This window comes from Anguilla anguilla, chromosome 19 (genome assembly GCF_013347855.1).
Source record: "Anguilla anguilla isolate fAngAng1 chromosome 19, fAngAng1.pri, whole genome shotgun sequence".
Lineage (NCBI taxonomy): Eukaryota > Metazoa > Chordata > Actinopteri > Anguilliformes > Anguillidae > Anguilla > Anguilla anguilla.
The window spans coordinates 3,738,663-3,754,553 of record NC_049219.1 but is presented as its reverse complement, the minus strand read 5'-3'; the positions used below and the strand labels follow the sequence as shown (position 1 = coordinate 3,754,553).

The 15,891-nt window shown below is 42.9% G+C and overlaps 1 protein-coding gene across 1 annotated transcript in view; it reads right to left on the bottom strand.

Moving 5' to 3' along the window:
• Positions 1-11,636: 11,636 nt before the first annotated feature.
• LOC118218879 (NACHT, LRR and PYD domains-containing protein 3-like) overlaps positions 11,637-15,891 on the bottom strand; it is a 28,538-nt gene continuing 24,283 nt past the window's right edge. The window contains exon 18 of the mRNA XM_035401605.1: positions 11,637-12,582. Coding sequence (XP_035257496.1) covers positions 12,144-12,582 — 439 coding nt within the window. The 3' untranslated portion in view covers positions 11,637-12,143. The remainder of the gene's footprint in view (positions 12,583-15,891) is intronic.

Sequence of the window (15,891 nt, the reverse complement as noted above, 5' to 3'; positions counted from 1 at the left end):
ATAGCAGTGAGGAGTCTTCTTGTCTCGCGATATACTGCCGTTAATCTAACCAATGTAAACATACAAAATATGTTGTCGCGAGAATTCTTGTGTCATAATCAAAATTCCGTCTAAAACAAACATGTCGTCAAGCAGAAAATTCGAGAGTGGGGGGCAAAAAAGAGCAAGAAAACAACAACAAAAAGCAAGAAACAAAGAAGTTCTCAGTAAAATACTGAAGCTTACTTCTTTCTTCAAAACATTGACGGATGATTACTTAACAGCAACCGATGCAGGCTCCGACATGAACAACGATCCCTTCCTTGACACATGCCCTGACGCTGACGATGATGCAGATGCTAACCCAAGTCCCGCCACACCAACTCAGTCAACCCGGCCGCCTTCTCCGGAAACTATACCGCCGTCACCAGGCAGAGATGGCACAGCCACGACATCAACCCTGTTAGCATCGAGAACGCCTTCTCTGGAACCCGGCTCCGGAGACACTGATAACATCAGCACTGTCAGTGCTGCTGACGAAACTACTCCGCTAGCAGGTGCAGGCGCCACGGTCGGGAGGAAAGATGCAACATGTGGAGCCACATCCACTGATGTAGCTTGTTGGGGACTGTTACGTGCCATGTTTTTCTTTTGTGTGGACTTCCCTGCCTTCACCTGTCAGTCATCATCCACCAAGTCCCACCTTCACCAAGCCCCACCCTCCGTGTCAATTCTGGACAGCCAATCATAACTCGCCACATCTACTATAAAAACCCCACCTGTTTGTAACAATGGATGTCTGACTGTTTGCTCTGTGTTATGTCTTTGACTATGTATGTTAACACCTCATTTGAACTTGTCTTGTTTTATGTACACTTCCAAGGCTTGGGACAGGTAAGACTGGGGGCTCCTGTACATATGCCCGTAGGCTATGTTATGTATAGATTCACTAGTCCTTAGGGGTGATTGCCAACCAATTGTGTTTCAGTCTGCTAGTTAGAGTAGATAGGCCTTTTGTTTGTGTACTTGATACACTAGATTAGTTTACTCTCTGGTTTAGCTAGCTTGTTTTTCTTTGTTCTTTTGGCAACATCCAGCGTCCGTTGACCCTGGTAGTGTGTGTCTGGGTTGTTATATGTCTGGTAGTTTGTTGCACCGTTTTGTTTATCACAGTAAACACCCGTGCACTGAGTTGCTGCTTTGTCTGTGTTATTTTTGTTGTTACCATATCTACAGCATTAACATCTCCCGGCCATTTAACATCAAGTTACATACCCCATGCACCCCTAGACCCATGGGGTCGTAACATATTTGGGGGCTCGTCCGGGATTGCTGAATTGTGTAACAAAAAAAATTAACTGTAAAGATAACATTGTGTGTACAGTGGTGCAGTATTAGGACAATGACTTCGTTTGATGTCAATGACTTTCTGAGCAATCTGTCAGATGATGCACTGGATCTGTGCCGTAAGATTGACCTGCTGAAAATTGCAGAGCACGTGGGTCTTGTGGTGTCTGCTGCTCTCCGGAAGAGAGAGATTAAGTCGCGGGTAAGGGAGAGGCTGGTGGAACTCAAAATTCTTGCCTCGCCTGTTGCTGTTTGTCCGCTTGTCCAGCCTGACATGTCGCCTACTGGGACTGTTGCGAGTCCACAGTCGCCTCGGGGCGCTGGTGGTTCTGCTGTGGTAGGAGTGAAAGAGGAGATTCCTCCAACTACCCCTCCACCTACATTGCCCAGGTTTGAGGCGTACTCGCCGAGTTCTTGTGGGTCGGGTAGTAATGCCCGGCTAAAGATCCGTCTCGCCCGGTTGAAGTTCGAGGCTGAGGAGAAGGCTCGTAAGGCAGATACTGAGGCACGAGAGAGGGCACGAAAACAGGAACAGGAATTTCAGTTAGCTATGCGTAAGCTGGAATTGGAGACAGAGGTTAAGATGCGGCAGCTGGAGTTACAAAATGCTACAGAGCAAACTTCCACTGTGGTTACCCCAGGTACGTCCCCACCGCTTGGTTTTGCTGGCTATGATGTCAGGAGACATGTGGCATTACCCTCTTTCAGGGAGACTGAGGTAGATGCCTATTTTAGCACTTTTGAACGTTTGGCAGCAGCTCTTAACTGGCCCAAAGAAATTTGGACAACCTTGCTGCAGTGTAAACTAATTGGAAAAGCACAAGATGTAATGGCTACACTAACTCTTGAGGATAGCATGAACTATGATGTGGTAAAAGCGGCTATTCTTCGTGTATATGAGTTGGTCCCGGAGGCCTATCGACAGAAATTTAGAAATCAAAAGAAAACCTCCGCCCAATCGTTCGTAGAGTTCGCCAGAGAAAAGGGAACTCTGTTTGACAAATGGTGTGCTGCGAGTAAAGTTGATAATTATGACTCTCTTCGTGAATTAATTTTGATAGAAGAGTTTAAAAATTGTGTTCCGGAACGTGTTGTAGTTTACTTAAACGAACAAAAAGTGATGTCTTTGTCTGAAGCTGCGATATTTGCGGATGAGTTTGCACTCACTCATAAGACTGTGTTTGGTTCCACCCAAGGAGCTAAGTCTGTTGCTTCCCGCAGTGCAAAAGACAACGAATCTCCAAAAGATTCCAAAATGTCACCCCCACGGTCTAAAGAGGAACGTGAATGTTTCTACTGCCATAAGGTAGGGCATGTTATTGCTAACTGTTTCACTTTGAAAAAGAAAACCGCTGCCTCAGCTAAGCCTACAGGCTTTGTTAGAATTGTTCCTCGAACTACTCAGTGTTTAAACGGTCCTGAAAGCAAACCTGAAGATGGTTTTGTGCCGTTTATTTTTGAAGGTTTTGTTTCCCTTTCCGGTGATCCGACTGAGCAAAAACCGGTGCGGATTTTAAGAGACACGGGAGCTTCGCAATCCTTCGTGTTAGCCGACGTGATAGCCGTATCGGACGTGACATATAGTGGTGCTAATGTGGTAATTCAGGGCATTGATATGGCCTTGGTTACCGTTCCCTTACACAAAGTACATGTTCAGACTGATTTAGTCACGGGTTATTTTAATGTGGCTGTACGGTCCGCTTTACCTGTACCAGGCGTGGACTTCATTATGGGCAATGATCTTGCCGGAGGTAAAGTGCGTCCAGTACTCGAAGTTTTAAATAACCCCGTATCATGTCCCATCTCTGACATGTCTAGATCACTTCCCGGTGTTTTCCCTGCTTGCGTGCTCACTCGAGCTCAATCAAAGAAGTGGGGTGAGGAAGTTGATTTATCAGAATCTGTTTTAGCGTCCACTTTTACTGAGGATAGTTATCTCACCAAACCAGAAGTACCACGTGTAAAGCCGGAGGTAGGTACAGAGGTTGAACCTCAAGATTTTTGTGAAAAAGAGGAATCTCTTACCTTATCTCTAGAGTTTGCCTCAGATAAATTGCCTGTCACTCGCGAACAACTTGTTGCTGCTCAGGAAAATGATCCGTCTTTGCGTAAGTATTTTGAGATGGTAGTTAAACCTGTTGCAATGAAAGAAAAGTCGACTGCTTATTTTGTAGATAATGGTTTGTTAATGAGGAAGTGGTCGTCTTCATTAATTAAGGGAGCCGAATGGGGTGTGGTTTTCCAAATTGTGTTACCTGTAATGTATCGACCACAGGTGTTAGCGTTGGCACATGAAAATCCATGGTCTGGTCATTTGGGAATTTCTAAGACGTATAATCGTGTGTTAAAGAATTTCTTTTGGCCAGGACTTAAAAGTGCTGTTGTAAAACACTGTCGGTCTTGTCACATTTGTCAGGTAACGGGAAAACCTAATCAGGTTGTTCCACCAGCCCCGCTCTGTCCAATTCCAGTACTTGGTGAACCATTTCAGCATGTAATTGTTGATTGCGTGGGTCCGCTTCCTAAGTCAAAGTCTGGTCAACAGTTTCTGCTCACTATAATGTGTATCGCGACTAGATTTCCGGAAGCTATTCCATTGCGCACCATCACTACCAAGAACGTCATTAAAGCACTGACTAAGTTCTTTTCTATATTTGGATTCCCTAAAATTATCCAAACGGATCAGGGTTCTAACTTTGTCTCGAAACAGTTTCAACAATTTGTGCAGTCTCTAGCTATTAAGCATCAGATCGCAAGTGCTTACCACCCCGAGAGCCAGGGGGCACTAGAGCGTTGGCATCAGACTCTCAAATCGGCTCTCCGCAAATATTGTTTGGAGACTGGAAATTGTTGGGAAGAAGGGTTGCCATACATTCTGTTCGCTTTACGAGAAGCGGTACAGGAATCGTTAGGGTTCAGCCCTGCTGAACTAGTGTTTGGGCATACTGTTCGGGGTCCTTTAAAAGTTTTAAAGGATCAGTTCATGTATGACTCGGATATAAAGCCTAATGTGTTGGATTACGTTAGTAAGGTCCGAGAGAAATTGCATCATGCCTGTTCCATTGCTAAAGAATCGCTCTCTTTGTGTCAGAGTAAAATGAAGCGTCGTTTTGATTGGAAGGCTGTTGATCGTAATTTCAAACCTGGTGATCAGGTCCTAGTTTTGCTACCGATTGCTGGATCTGCTTTGTCGGCTCGTTTTTCTGGTCCCTATACTGTAGAAGAAAAACTGAGTGAAAGCAATTACGTAATTCAAACACCCGATCGTAAGCGTCAGTCACGCGTGTGCCATATTAATATGCTTAAGGCATATAATTCTAGGACGACACTTCAGTCGAAGGATGTGAAGAAAGTTCTGCCTGTGTCACGAGTTTCTAGCATTAGCCCTGTACCTAGTAACCCCAGTTTTAATTGTACAGAGGATGAGGATGGCCTCGTGCTTCGGAACGCCCCTCAGCAGTGTGCTAGACTCACCAATTCGGAGACTTTGTTAGAATTGTCGTCCCACCTTGCTCACTTATCAGATGTTCAAAGATCTGATATTGTTAATTTAATACATGAGTTTCCAAATCTTTTTGGTGATACTCCCTCGCAGACTACCGTAACACATCATGACATTGATGTGAACGGTGCCGCCCCTATTAGACAACACCCATATCGGGTTAATAGTACAAAACGTGAGGCTATGAGACGGGAAGTGCAATACTTGCTAGAAAATAACTTGGCTAAGCCCAGTGCTAGTCCATGGAGCTCGCCTTGTATTCTTGTGCCGAAACCTGATGGAACGTCACGTTTCTGCACTGACTTTCGAAAAGTCAATGCGGTTACGGTGCCAGACTCCTATCCCCTACCGAGAATGGAGGACTGCATCGATAACATTGGTGCCGCTAAATTTGTCACAAAACTTGACTTGTTGAAAGGGTATTGGCAAGTGCCGTTGACTCCTCGCGCGTCTGAGATTTCAGCGTTTGTTACCCCCGATAACTTCCTCCAATATAATGTTTTAGCCTTCGGCCTTAGAAACGCTCCCGCCACGTTTCAGCGTCTAGTGAATACCGTACTTATGGGTATTTCGGATTGTTATGCCTATTTAGATGACTTGGTTATTAGGTCAGATAATTGGGCCGACCATGTTTCCGTACTGCGTTGTGTGTTTGAGAGGTTGGCCAAAGCAACGCTAACTCTGAATCTCGCCAAATGTGAGTTTGGCAAAGCGACAGTAACATACCTGGGAAAGCAAGTGGGTCATGGCCAAGTTCGGCCATTGGAAGCAAAGGTTGCTGCCATTGCTGGTTTCCCTGCGCCTACTAGTAGGCGTGAGTTACGCCGTTTCCTCGGGATGGCAGGATATTATCGGAGTTTTTGTAGGAACTTCTCGGTTGTTGTGGCACCCTTAACGAGTGCGCTTAGTATTAGGAAACCTTTTATGTGGACCTCAGACTGCCAAATAGCTTTTGAGGCTGTTAAGCTTTTGCTATGCAGTGCGCCTGTACTCGCGGCTCCAGACCTTGCGCAACCGTTTAAGTTAGAGGTTGATGCAAGCGCTCTAGGAGCTGGTGCGGTACTGCTACAAGAAGATAAAGATGGAATTGATCACCCCGTCTGTTTTTTCTCCCGAAAATTTAATAAACACCAAATAAACTATAGCACCATCGAAAAGGAAGCACTAGCGTTGTTATTAGCCTTGCAGTTCTTCGAGGTGTACATTGGCTCGAGTTCTACCCCTGTCGAGGTCTTCACAGACCATCATCCATTAGTGTTTTTATCGCGAATGTACAATCAGAACCAGCGCCTTATGCGTTGGTCGCTGATTCTACAGGCATATAATTTAAATATTCGCCATATTAAAGGGACTGACAATGTACTGGCTGATACATTGTCTCGTAGTTTTGAATAATTAAAACATTTGAATAAATTTTGTGTAATAGTGCGGTAACACCACTGTGTTAAAAATAAAAATATCATGTCAGGTATTGAATTGTGTATAGGTAAGGGGGAATTGGCACAATGTGTGTACGCCTGTAATTATGTAGGCTACTTTGGTATTTTAGAATGAAGTGGTGTATAAGATTACCATGTGTGTTAACTAACTTAAAAATAAATAAATGTGTTAAGTTAGTTCTTAAGGGGGGAAGTGTTACGTGCCATGTTTTTCTTTTGTGTGGACTTCCCTGCCTTCACCTGTCAGTCATCATCCACCAAGTCCCACCTTCACCAAGCCCCACCCTCCGTGTCAATTCTGGACAGCCAATCATAACTCGCCACATCTACTATAAAAACCCCACCTGTTTGTAACAATGGATGTCTGACTGTTTGCTCTGTGTTATGTCTTTGACTATGTATGTTAACACCTCATTTGAACTTGTCTTGTTTTATGTACACTTCCAAGGCTTGGGACAGGTAAGACTGGGGGCTCCTGTACATATGCCCGTAGGCTATGTTATGTATAGATTCACTAGTCCTTAGGGGTGATTGCCAACCAATTGTGTTTCAGTCTGCTAGTTAGAGTAGATAGGCCTTTTGTTTGTGTACTTGATACACTAGATTAGTTTACTCTCTGGTTTAGCTAGCTTGTTTTTCTTTGTTCTTTTGGCAACATCCAGCGTCCGTTGACCCTGGTAGTGTGTGTCTGGGTTGTTATATGTCTGGTAGTTTGTTGCACCGTTTTGTTTATCACAGTAAACACCCGTGCACTGAGTTGCTGCTTTGTCTGTGTTATTTTTGTTGTTACCATATCTACAGCATTAACATCTCCCGGCCATTTAACATCAAGTTACATACCCCATGCACCCCTAGACCCATGGGGTCGTAACAGGGACCCATTACCGAAAACTTGCGTAGCTATTGGGTGAGCAAAGGAATAAAAGCATCCTTGTCATGTCAAAATAAAGACATAGCATTCACAGCATCAGAACGATCGTATAAAAATCAGAACAGACAATTGAGTAAGACCTTGCTTTCGCGTAATCTGCGTAATGGGGAAAGTGTTACCCATGAGTGGTTAGTTTATTCTCCAACAACCGGTAATGTATATTGCTTTTTTTGTCGGGCAGACACCATCTGCCTTTTCTCAATCCGGGTTTTCTGATTGGAAACATGCTTCTTGTCGGACTGAAGAGCATGAGTCAAGCCAGTCTCATCGAAATGCAATGCTCATCTGGTTCGCTCGCACACAGGTGCACGGAATTGACAACGAACTTAAGGAGCGCTGCGAAGAGGAGGGGAAGTATTGGCGCGAGGTCCTAAAACGAATTGTCTCCGTTATACAGTTCTTGTCAGAACGAGGTCTCGCATTCCGAGGAGGCGATGAAGTTCTCGGTTCCCCTAACAATCGCAACTATTTCGGAATACTTGAGCTACTCAGCAAGTTCGACCCCGTTCTTGCCGAACATTTCAAGAAATATGGAAGCCAGGGGAGTGGGTCTACTTCCTATTTATCCAACACTATATGTGATGAATTCATTGCAATTATGGGACAGCGAGTTCAAGCTGAAATTATTCTAATGGTGCAGAAAGCCAAGTACTTCTCTCTTGATGTTGATTCAACCCCAGGTTTAACCCATATTGATCAGCTAACATTCGTGATAAGATATGTCTCTCAGGAAGGTCAAGTCTTTGAGCGTTTTTTAAAATTCCTGCCCATATACAGTCATACCGGTGAGTCTCTTTTTCAGTCCGTTACAGACGTGCTAAATGACATGAATATTGATATAAATAATTGTAAGGGACAATGTTTTGATAATGCATCCAACATGTCAGGTGTGTACAAAGGACTGAGGGCCTGTATTCTAGAAGTAAATCCTTTGGCTGAGTGGATACCTTGTGCAGCCCACTCACTCAATTTAGTGAAGTGAACAGTGTAGACTGCTGCTCTGAAACAACCACATTTTTCAGATCTGTTCACTCTTCAATCTTTTCTCGGGATCACCCCGCCGATGGAAGGTTATGATGGATGGATTTGAGCCCAATGTTAACAAACGCATAGAGACTTGAAAGGGACTGTCGGACACGAGATGGGCCGCTCACGCCCAGGCCACCAAAGCTCTCTGTGTAAACCATAAAAATATATTGAATTCGCTAATAAACATATCAGATGATGATTCTCAGAATGCTCTCACGCGTGACGAGGCGCGCTCTCTGGCTAACAAAATGAACCGATTAGAGACAGCTTTCTTGTGTATATTGTGGCACAAAGTATTACAAAGAATTCAGACAACAAGTACTATCCTCCAGAAGGTAGATGTGGATCTCGTTACGGCTGTGGATATGCTGCGATCACTGTCAGATTTCGTGGCAGGTTTACGCGACCAGTTTGGAGACCTGGAGACGCAGGCCAAGGAAATGGGAGGAACACAGGAATACAGGTCTGTGGTAACTCGGCAGGCGAAGAGAAAACGGAGAGCAGATGATTCCAGTGCACCTGACCACATTCTAATTGGAGCTGAAAAGTTTCGTGTCGAGGTATTTTTAGTCATAATTGACAAACTAACAAGTGCTTTGCAAGCAAGACATAAGTCCTACACAGAGACTTGTAATTTAGCGACTATTTTGGCTTTTTAACCCATCTCAAGAGCGTGTCTGTGTCTGAAATACGCAAAGCGAGTCGCAATCTTCAGAAAAAATATAGCACCAATTTACAGGATGTTTTCGAGGATGAGCTTGTTCAGTTCATTAAATTCTGTGACACAACAACTGATGATCTGTCACCAAGAAACCTGATGGTCTTACTGAGAGAGAAACAAGTCCAAAGTGCTTTCCCAAACGTGGACATTGCACTCCGAATTTATCTAACTCTTCTTATTTCAAATGCCACCAGAGAAAGATCATTTTCAGGTTGGGCATTATTAAGAACAGACTGAGGGCATCCATTGAGAAAAGTAGACTGAACGGGTTGACCATTTTGTCCATTGAGCATGATCTGCTGCGCCAGCTGGATTTTAAGGATTTAATTAATGATTTTGCATCAAAGAAAAGCAGGAAAAAGGCCTTTTAATGACATCACTGAAGAGTCAGATTTTTTAAAATATGTTAGTTCAAGTCTTGAATATTATCGTGTAGTTTATAAACAAAAATGACTACGATACTCTATTCAGCGATGCCCATATGTATATTTCTCATACAAATAAGAATTAGAATGTTGTTTTTCTTTTGTGGACTGTTTGCCGTGTAATAAAACTGCTCGAATTTTGATTATATTGCCGTTGTGTGTTTGCAGTATGACTATAATTGGCGTTCTTTTGTATGGCGTTGGTGTGTATTTTCCCATGGCCTCTTTGCACTGGCTTATTATGGGGTTGTCTTGTGTTGCGTATCTTTGCGTGCGTGCGTGCGTGCGTCGCCGCGGCGGGGGGGGCCTCTGAGTTGCGTAGCCCAGGGCCTCAAGATGGGTAAACGCGGCCCTGATAATATCTCATTTTATGCTCAATATCTTCAGAAACACCACAACCCTGTAGCACACACAGGTGTGTAATGTGAAGGAGTACAACTTATCTTCATCACAAGGTCAGCGTATGAAAGAGAGTGGGGTATAAGTATGGATTTCATTAGAGTTCATAGCAGGTAGTGAATAATGGGGATGGATGGAGACTGCAATATATGACAGAATCCAGAAGTGGGCAGAAACCTGGCAAATGAAACTCAATAAAGCTAAATGTAAAGTTCTACATGTGGGAAATAATAACACAAGGCTAGATTACTTTATGGGAGGAACAACATTGGAATGTGCTCAATTTTGGGAGTAATAGTTGATCAAAACCTTTCAGGTTCTAGGCACTGTGCTGTTGCAGTAAAAAAGCCAACAGGATGCTGGGATAGTAGTGAGTATAAATCAAGGCTCCAGAGTGCGACCATTTTGGGTGCACATGCGACCAAAAATCTGTCAAGTGCGACTAAACATTTTCATTGGTCACACCGGTGCACCTGACATTTAGCAGATCTGTGTGTGTGTGCGTAGCGTTATTTTTTTCCCCCACCCCCATTCTGCGAAGACCCGCCCCTACTCTGCCTCTGATTGGCTGTGACCCTGATATTCTTCTTCGCTGAATGCGGGTGGGGAAAAAAATAAGGCATGTGTGTATTAGTGATGCGCGGATCGCAGTTATATCCGCGGGCACCACGGTTAATCTGCGGATCGGGCGGGCCGAGTCATAAAAATTAACATTCTGATTAATAGCGGATGGGTTACGGGTGGGTGAAATAATACATAATTAATGAGGAAAATATTAATTACATTCTCTAAAATGTGAACATATTTTAAGTATTTTTCGTCAGGCGCGAATTAGCTAGACTCTCGTTGCGCCAATTGCAGCGTCCATTTGTCTTAAGCAGCAATGGAGGCAAAAAAGATCCGAGAGAAAAATAAAAAAGGAGAATTAAAAAAAGGAAGGGCAGAAAAGTTCCGTGTGGGAGCGATTTAGTGAATGACGAGTCAAGTGCTGGGTATATCATATGCAACAGCTGCGAAATAATGAGAAATAGCGGTAATGTGTGATCGGGTGCGGGTCTCTAAATTGGAGAAAATAATTTGTTTGGGTGGATGATTTATGCGTACATGTGGATTCGGATGACGTCAGAGCCGATCCGCGCATCACTAGTGTGTGTGTGTGAAACCGAGCCCTGTACTCCTCCGGGAGCAGCGCACACTTTTATTTGAGTTATTTGAGTTTGATTTATTTATTTGAGTTTGTCAAGCACTTTAAACATCAGCACTTTTTAAGTTTTTAAGTTGAGGTTAATGCCATTTCTTGTTTGTGCTGTGAATTAAATAAAGAAAAAACATTTATCTGCACCTTTATTCCTGTTTACAACCATTTACACGTGTTAAGAAATTACCAATGTGTATGGGAACTGACAAAAAAGGTAACACTTAAAATGTATTATTACGGCACCAAAAGGCGCGGTGAAAAATTTTGGGTCTAACTAAATTATGTGCTGGTGCACCTAAATGAAAAAGTTTGGCACATCAGTGCATCCAATGTAAAAAGTTAGTCTGGAGCCCTGTAAATCCAAGGAAGTTATACTTATTTTATACAATACCTTTGTCAGACCACACTTAGTGAACTGTGTGCAGTTCTGGGGACTGTACTACAAGAAAGCTATAGAGGATCTGGAAAAGGTTGAAAGAAGGGAAACCAAACTGGTTCCTGGTATGAAAGATAAAAGTTTTGAGGAAAGACTTCAGATGCTTAACTTCTTCAAGCTTAGTAAAAGTAGACTCAGGGTTATTTGATTGAGTCTTTTAAATTCATAAAGGGGATCAACAAAGTGAACCACAAGAGATTCTTCAGGTTCAGCTCTGTTAGTATGACGAGGGGGCATAAAAGGAAATTAGCAAAAGGTAAATTCCGCACCTACGTTAGGAAGTATTTTTTCACACAGAGCGTAGTCACTTTGTAGAATAGCTTGGCGCATGTCATGTAGTAGAGGCAGGAACTCTGGGGGTTGTCAAGACTGGGCTTGATACGATGCTGGATACTATCTAGTTTGTAGGTAAACCAAGCACTAGTGGTAGGTAGTAAAACGGTGAGCATGTCGGGCTGAATGGCCTATTCTCATCATCATGTTATGTTATGTTATGTTACGTTATTTTTGTTATGTTACGATAGACGTGAAACATATTCCTGTACTGAAGTGGTCAATATTTCACAATGTCAATCATGCATTCAGCATTCAGTCATCACCTGTGACCTGATACTACAGACTCCACTGAAACCCTATGTTATGGTCAGGAACCACAAGCCTGGGAACCCTATATTTCACTGCACAGATCCATAATCACTCATTCTATTTAATTAAGGTCACACAGTACACAGCACTACTCACCCCAGTCTCTGTAGTTTACAGTCTGGACTCATCAGTGCAGCACAGAGCAGCTTTACTTCTGAATCTCCCAGGAAACTGTGGCTGAGGGCCAGTCTCTGTAGTTTACAGTCTGGACTCATCAGTGCCGCACAGAGCAGCTTCACTTCTGAATCTCTCAGGTAACTGCGGCTGAGGTCCAGTCTCTGTAGTTTACAGTTTGGACTCATCAGTGCCGCACAGAGCAGCTTCAATCTTGAACCTCCCAGGTTATTGTAGCTGAGGTCCAGTCTCTGTAGTTTACAGTTTGGACTCATCAGTCCAGCACAGAGCAGCTTCACTTTTGAATCACTCAGGTTATTGTTGCTGAGGTCCAGATCTCTCAGGGTTGAGTTTGATGACTGGAGAGCAGAGGCCACAAGTTCACAGGACTTCCCTGTGAGGTCACACCTGTTCAGTCTGCAAAGAAGAGTTTATATATTACATGATTAAATAGCGCAACATACTGTAAAATCTGATATGTGCAATGTAACAGTAATCGCGAGTGATGAAGAGTGATATTGAGGATTTTAAGTTTGTGATGCTCTGAGGAAGTTCTTTGCTACACTCTCCAACTGCAGCACTTTAGGCCTGAGAATTAGACGTCCTGTTGGACAGAACTCTGACAGTTCTACAGATGAAATTATTACCCAAATGGCCCCCTTTATTCTGACATTTGGCACAGATACAACCAAAAGTAAAGATGCAAGAAATAACTCTCTCAGAGTGGATAGTGAGTTAGGCTCTGCTTCTTTACTTTTGCTGGTAACTGTGACTAACTACCCACAGTATTGCAAGCCAACACACAGCCAGCACAATACAAAAGCCAGATTCACTTTAGAAACAAGAATGCAAAAAAGTGATTTGTTCACATATAACCAGGTACTGTAGTGCAGTCTGTCTGTTTTGCTGAGGTTATATATAACCATGTAGTGCAGTGCATCTGTTCTGCTGGTGTTACATATAACCAGGTAGTGAAACCAAAGCTATGCAGGAACTGTTAATGATCCCTTTGAGTTCATTTTGTTGGAATAGTGATACATTTGATGGTTCTGTCCAAGGAGACACCATTTAACTTTTTCCAGGCTTTAGGAAACTTCAGAACCTTGTACAGGCCAGACTTTAGCCTGAGATAAGCCACAGAATTACCTCAAAAACAGGCACTTTAACAGTCCCCTGAGAAGACCTCACCCTGACACCCATTATATCCTACAATTCCTCTACCTTCCTGTTTTCACTCTGTCTACAGGCACTATTGGATTCTGGGTCAGCCTACACCAGAATAAAGCGGAGACCAGGGTGGCACTACTGGCCTTGTAACATGGTGCATTTACTGCCTGACCTAATCTCACAATACAGTAACACAAACATTTCATTCATAACCACACTTGCCTCTCCCAAACCAAACCCAGCATTACATTAATCATAATGTTGAAAAAATCTCTCATCTTCTTGAACAATATAAGAGGGGTACAGACGGAGCAGGCTCTCTCTGGTCATCTCCCACTCACAAATTATCTATGCATGCACTAGGGATAAAAGGGGGATTCTTCCCCCCTTTTGAAAAACATGGATTTGATTCAATCAACATTTGTCCTTAACTGACTGACATTTAAAAGGAGGGATTCTTTTTTCTACACAAACACAGTTAAAACTACTTTACCAAACTGAATTAGATAAGAATAAGTGTAACACTTGTGTTGACTTGTCCAAGTCAAAGTTAAGGACAAATGTTAGTTCAATAAAGACCATAGGGATGTTTGTATGGCTAATCTGCAAAAAATCAGACCTTGTTATTCTACTAATAATGCGGCTGACCAAACTCAGCTAAAAATTGGATTAATTAATATCAGATCACTAGCCCCTAAGGCAACTCTTGTAAATGAATTAATTACTGATCACCAAGTTGAAATCTTATGTGTAACTGAAACTTGGCTTAAAACTGTATATTGCTTTAAATGAATCCACCCCTCCTGGCTACAGCTATACTCACGTTCCCCGTCTGACAGGTCGTGGTGGTGGTGTTGCTGCTGTATATCATTTTAATTTTTTTTGCTACTTTGAAATCCGGCTTCAAATGTAACTTTTTTGAAGTGCTTGTTCTCAGTTTTGCACATCCAGACAAAAAAGCAGTCCGTTTTATCCTTGCAATTGTATACAGGCCACCAGGGCCATACAGTGGCTTTTTACTTGAGTTTGCTGATTTCCTTTCCAGCCTGGTTGTTAATTCAGATAAAGTAGTAATTGTAGGGTACTTCAATATTCACATGGATAGTGAAAGTGATCCTCTCAGATCAGCACTCTTGTCTATCACTGAATCTATTGGCTTCGATCAACATATACATCAGTCCACACATTCTCATAACCATACTCTTGATCTGGCCTTAACTTATGATACAGAAATAGCAAATATAGCAGTTATGCCTAAAAACCCTGTGCTATCAGACCATTATTGAATTACTTTCCAACTTTCACAAGTCTGTCATGTGTCACCAGATCCTTCATTCTACCTTAGCTGTAAGCTTTCCTCCAGGACTGCACATGCTTTTATTAATGAGCTCCCAGGCTCATTTGTGCACTGTGGGGATTTTCTTGGCTCCCACCCAAACACACACAAAAATGCAAGCATTAGCTCAACTGATCAGCTGACAGACAACATAAATTATGTACTTTCCAGAACCCTGGATACTATCGCACCTCTTAAGAAGAGGAAAGTCCGCTATAAGAAATTAGCACCCTGGTACAATGACCATACTCGTGCTCTCCAACAAGCTTCATGCCAACTTGAGCGCAAATGGCGTTCTACTAAATTGCAGGTATTCCTCCAGGACTGGAAAGACAGTCTACTAACTTATAAACATGCCCTCTCCACAGCATGTTCCTCACACTTTTCTACTTTAATAGATGAAAATATAAACAATCCTAGGCACCTGTTTAACACTGTTGCCAGGCTGACCAAGAATCAAGTTGATCCATGTGCCTCAATATCATTTAGTAGCAATGACTTCATGAATTTCTTTGATGACAAAATTATAAAAATCAGGGGCAAGATTCAAAGTTCTCCTACCACCCCTTATATAGGGTCTGCCCATTCCATCCGCTCAACGCATGGATGCAGAATCTTCAGAAGAATCTTCAGAAAAACGGGTGGCCTATCTGAACTCTTGTGCTCCAACAGATCTCATGGAGTTTAATGCCAGTTAATTCCTCAAAATCCTCTACTTGTCTTCTAGACCCTATCCCTAAGAAGCTTTTCAAAGAGCTATTACCAGTGATTGGAACACCAATGTTACATATTGTCAATGTGTCTTTAGCGTCTGGACACATACCACAGACTCTTAAACTTGCAGCCATCAAACCCCTTCTTAAGAAGCCAAACTTGGATGTGAATGACCTGTCTAACTACAAGCTTCTCTCGAACCTTGCTTTCTTTCTAAAATACTAGAAAGGGCCATTTCAAAACAACTTGGTTCATTTTTGCACTCCAATCATATATTGGAAGTTTTTCAATCTGGTTTTAGACCCTCTCACAGCACTGAAACAGCCCTGGTCAAAGTACTCAATGACCTACTCCTCGCTTCCGACTATGGCTGCATCTCTGTACCTGTGCTTTTAGACGTAACTGCGGTATTTGACACAGTTGATCACCTCATCCTTCCGGATAGACTTGAAAATCTTGTAGGCCTCCTTGGACAGGCACTCTCTTGTTTCAGGGTTGCTTTTTATCAC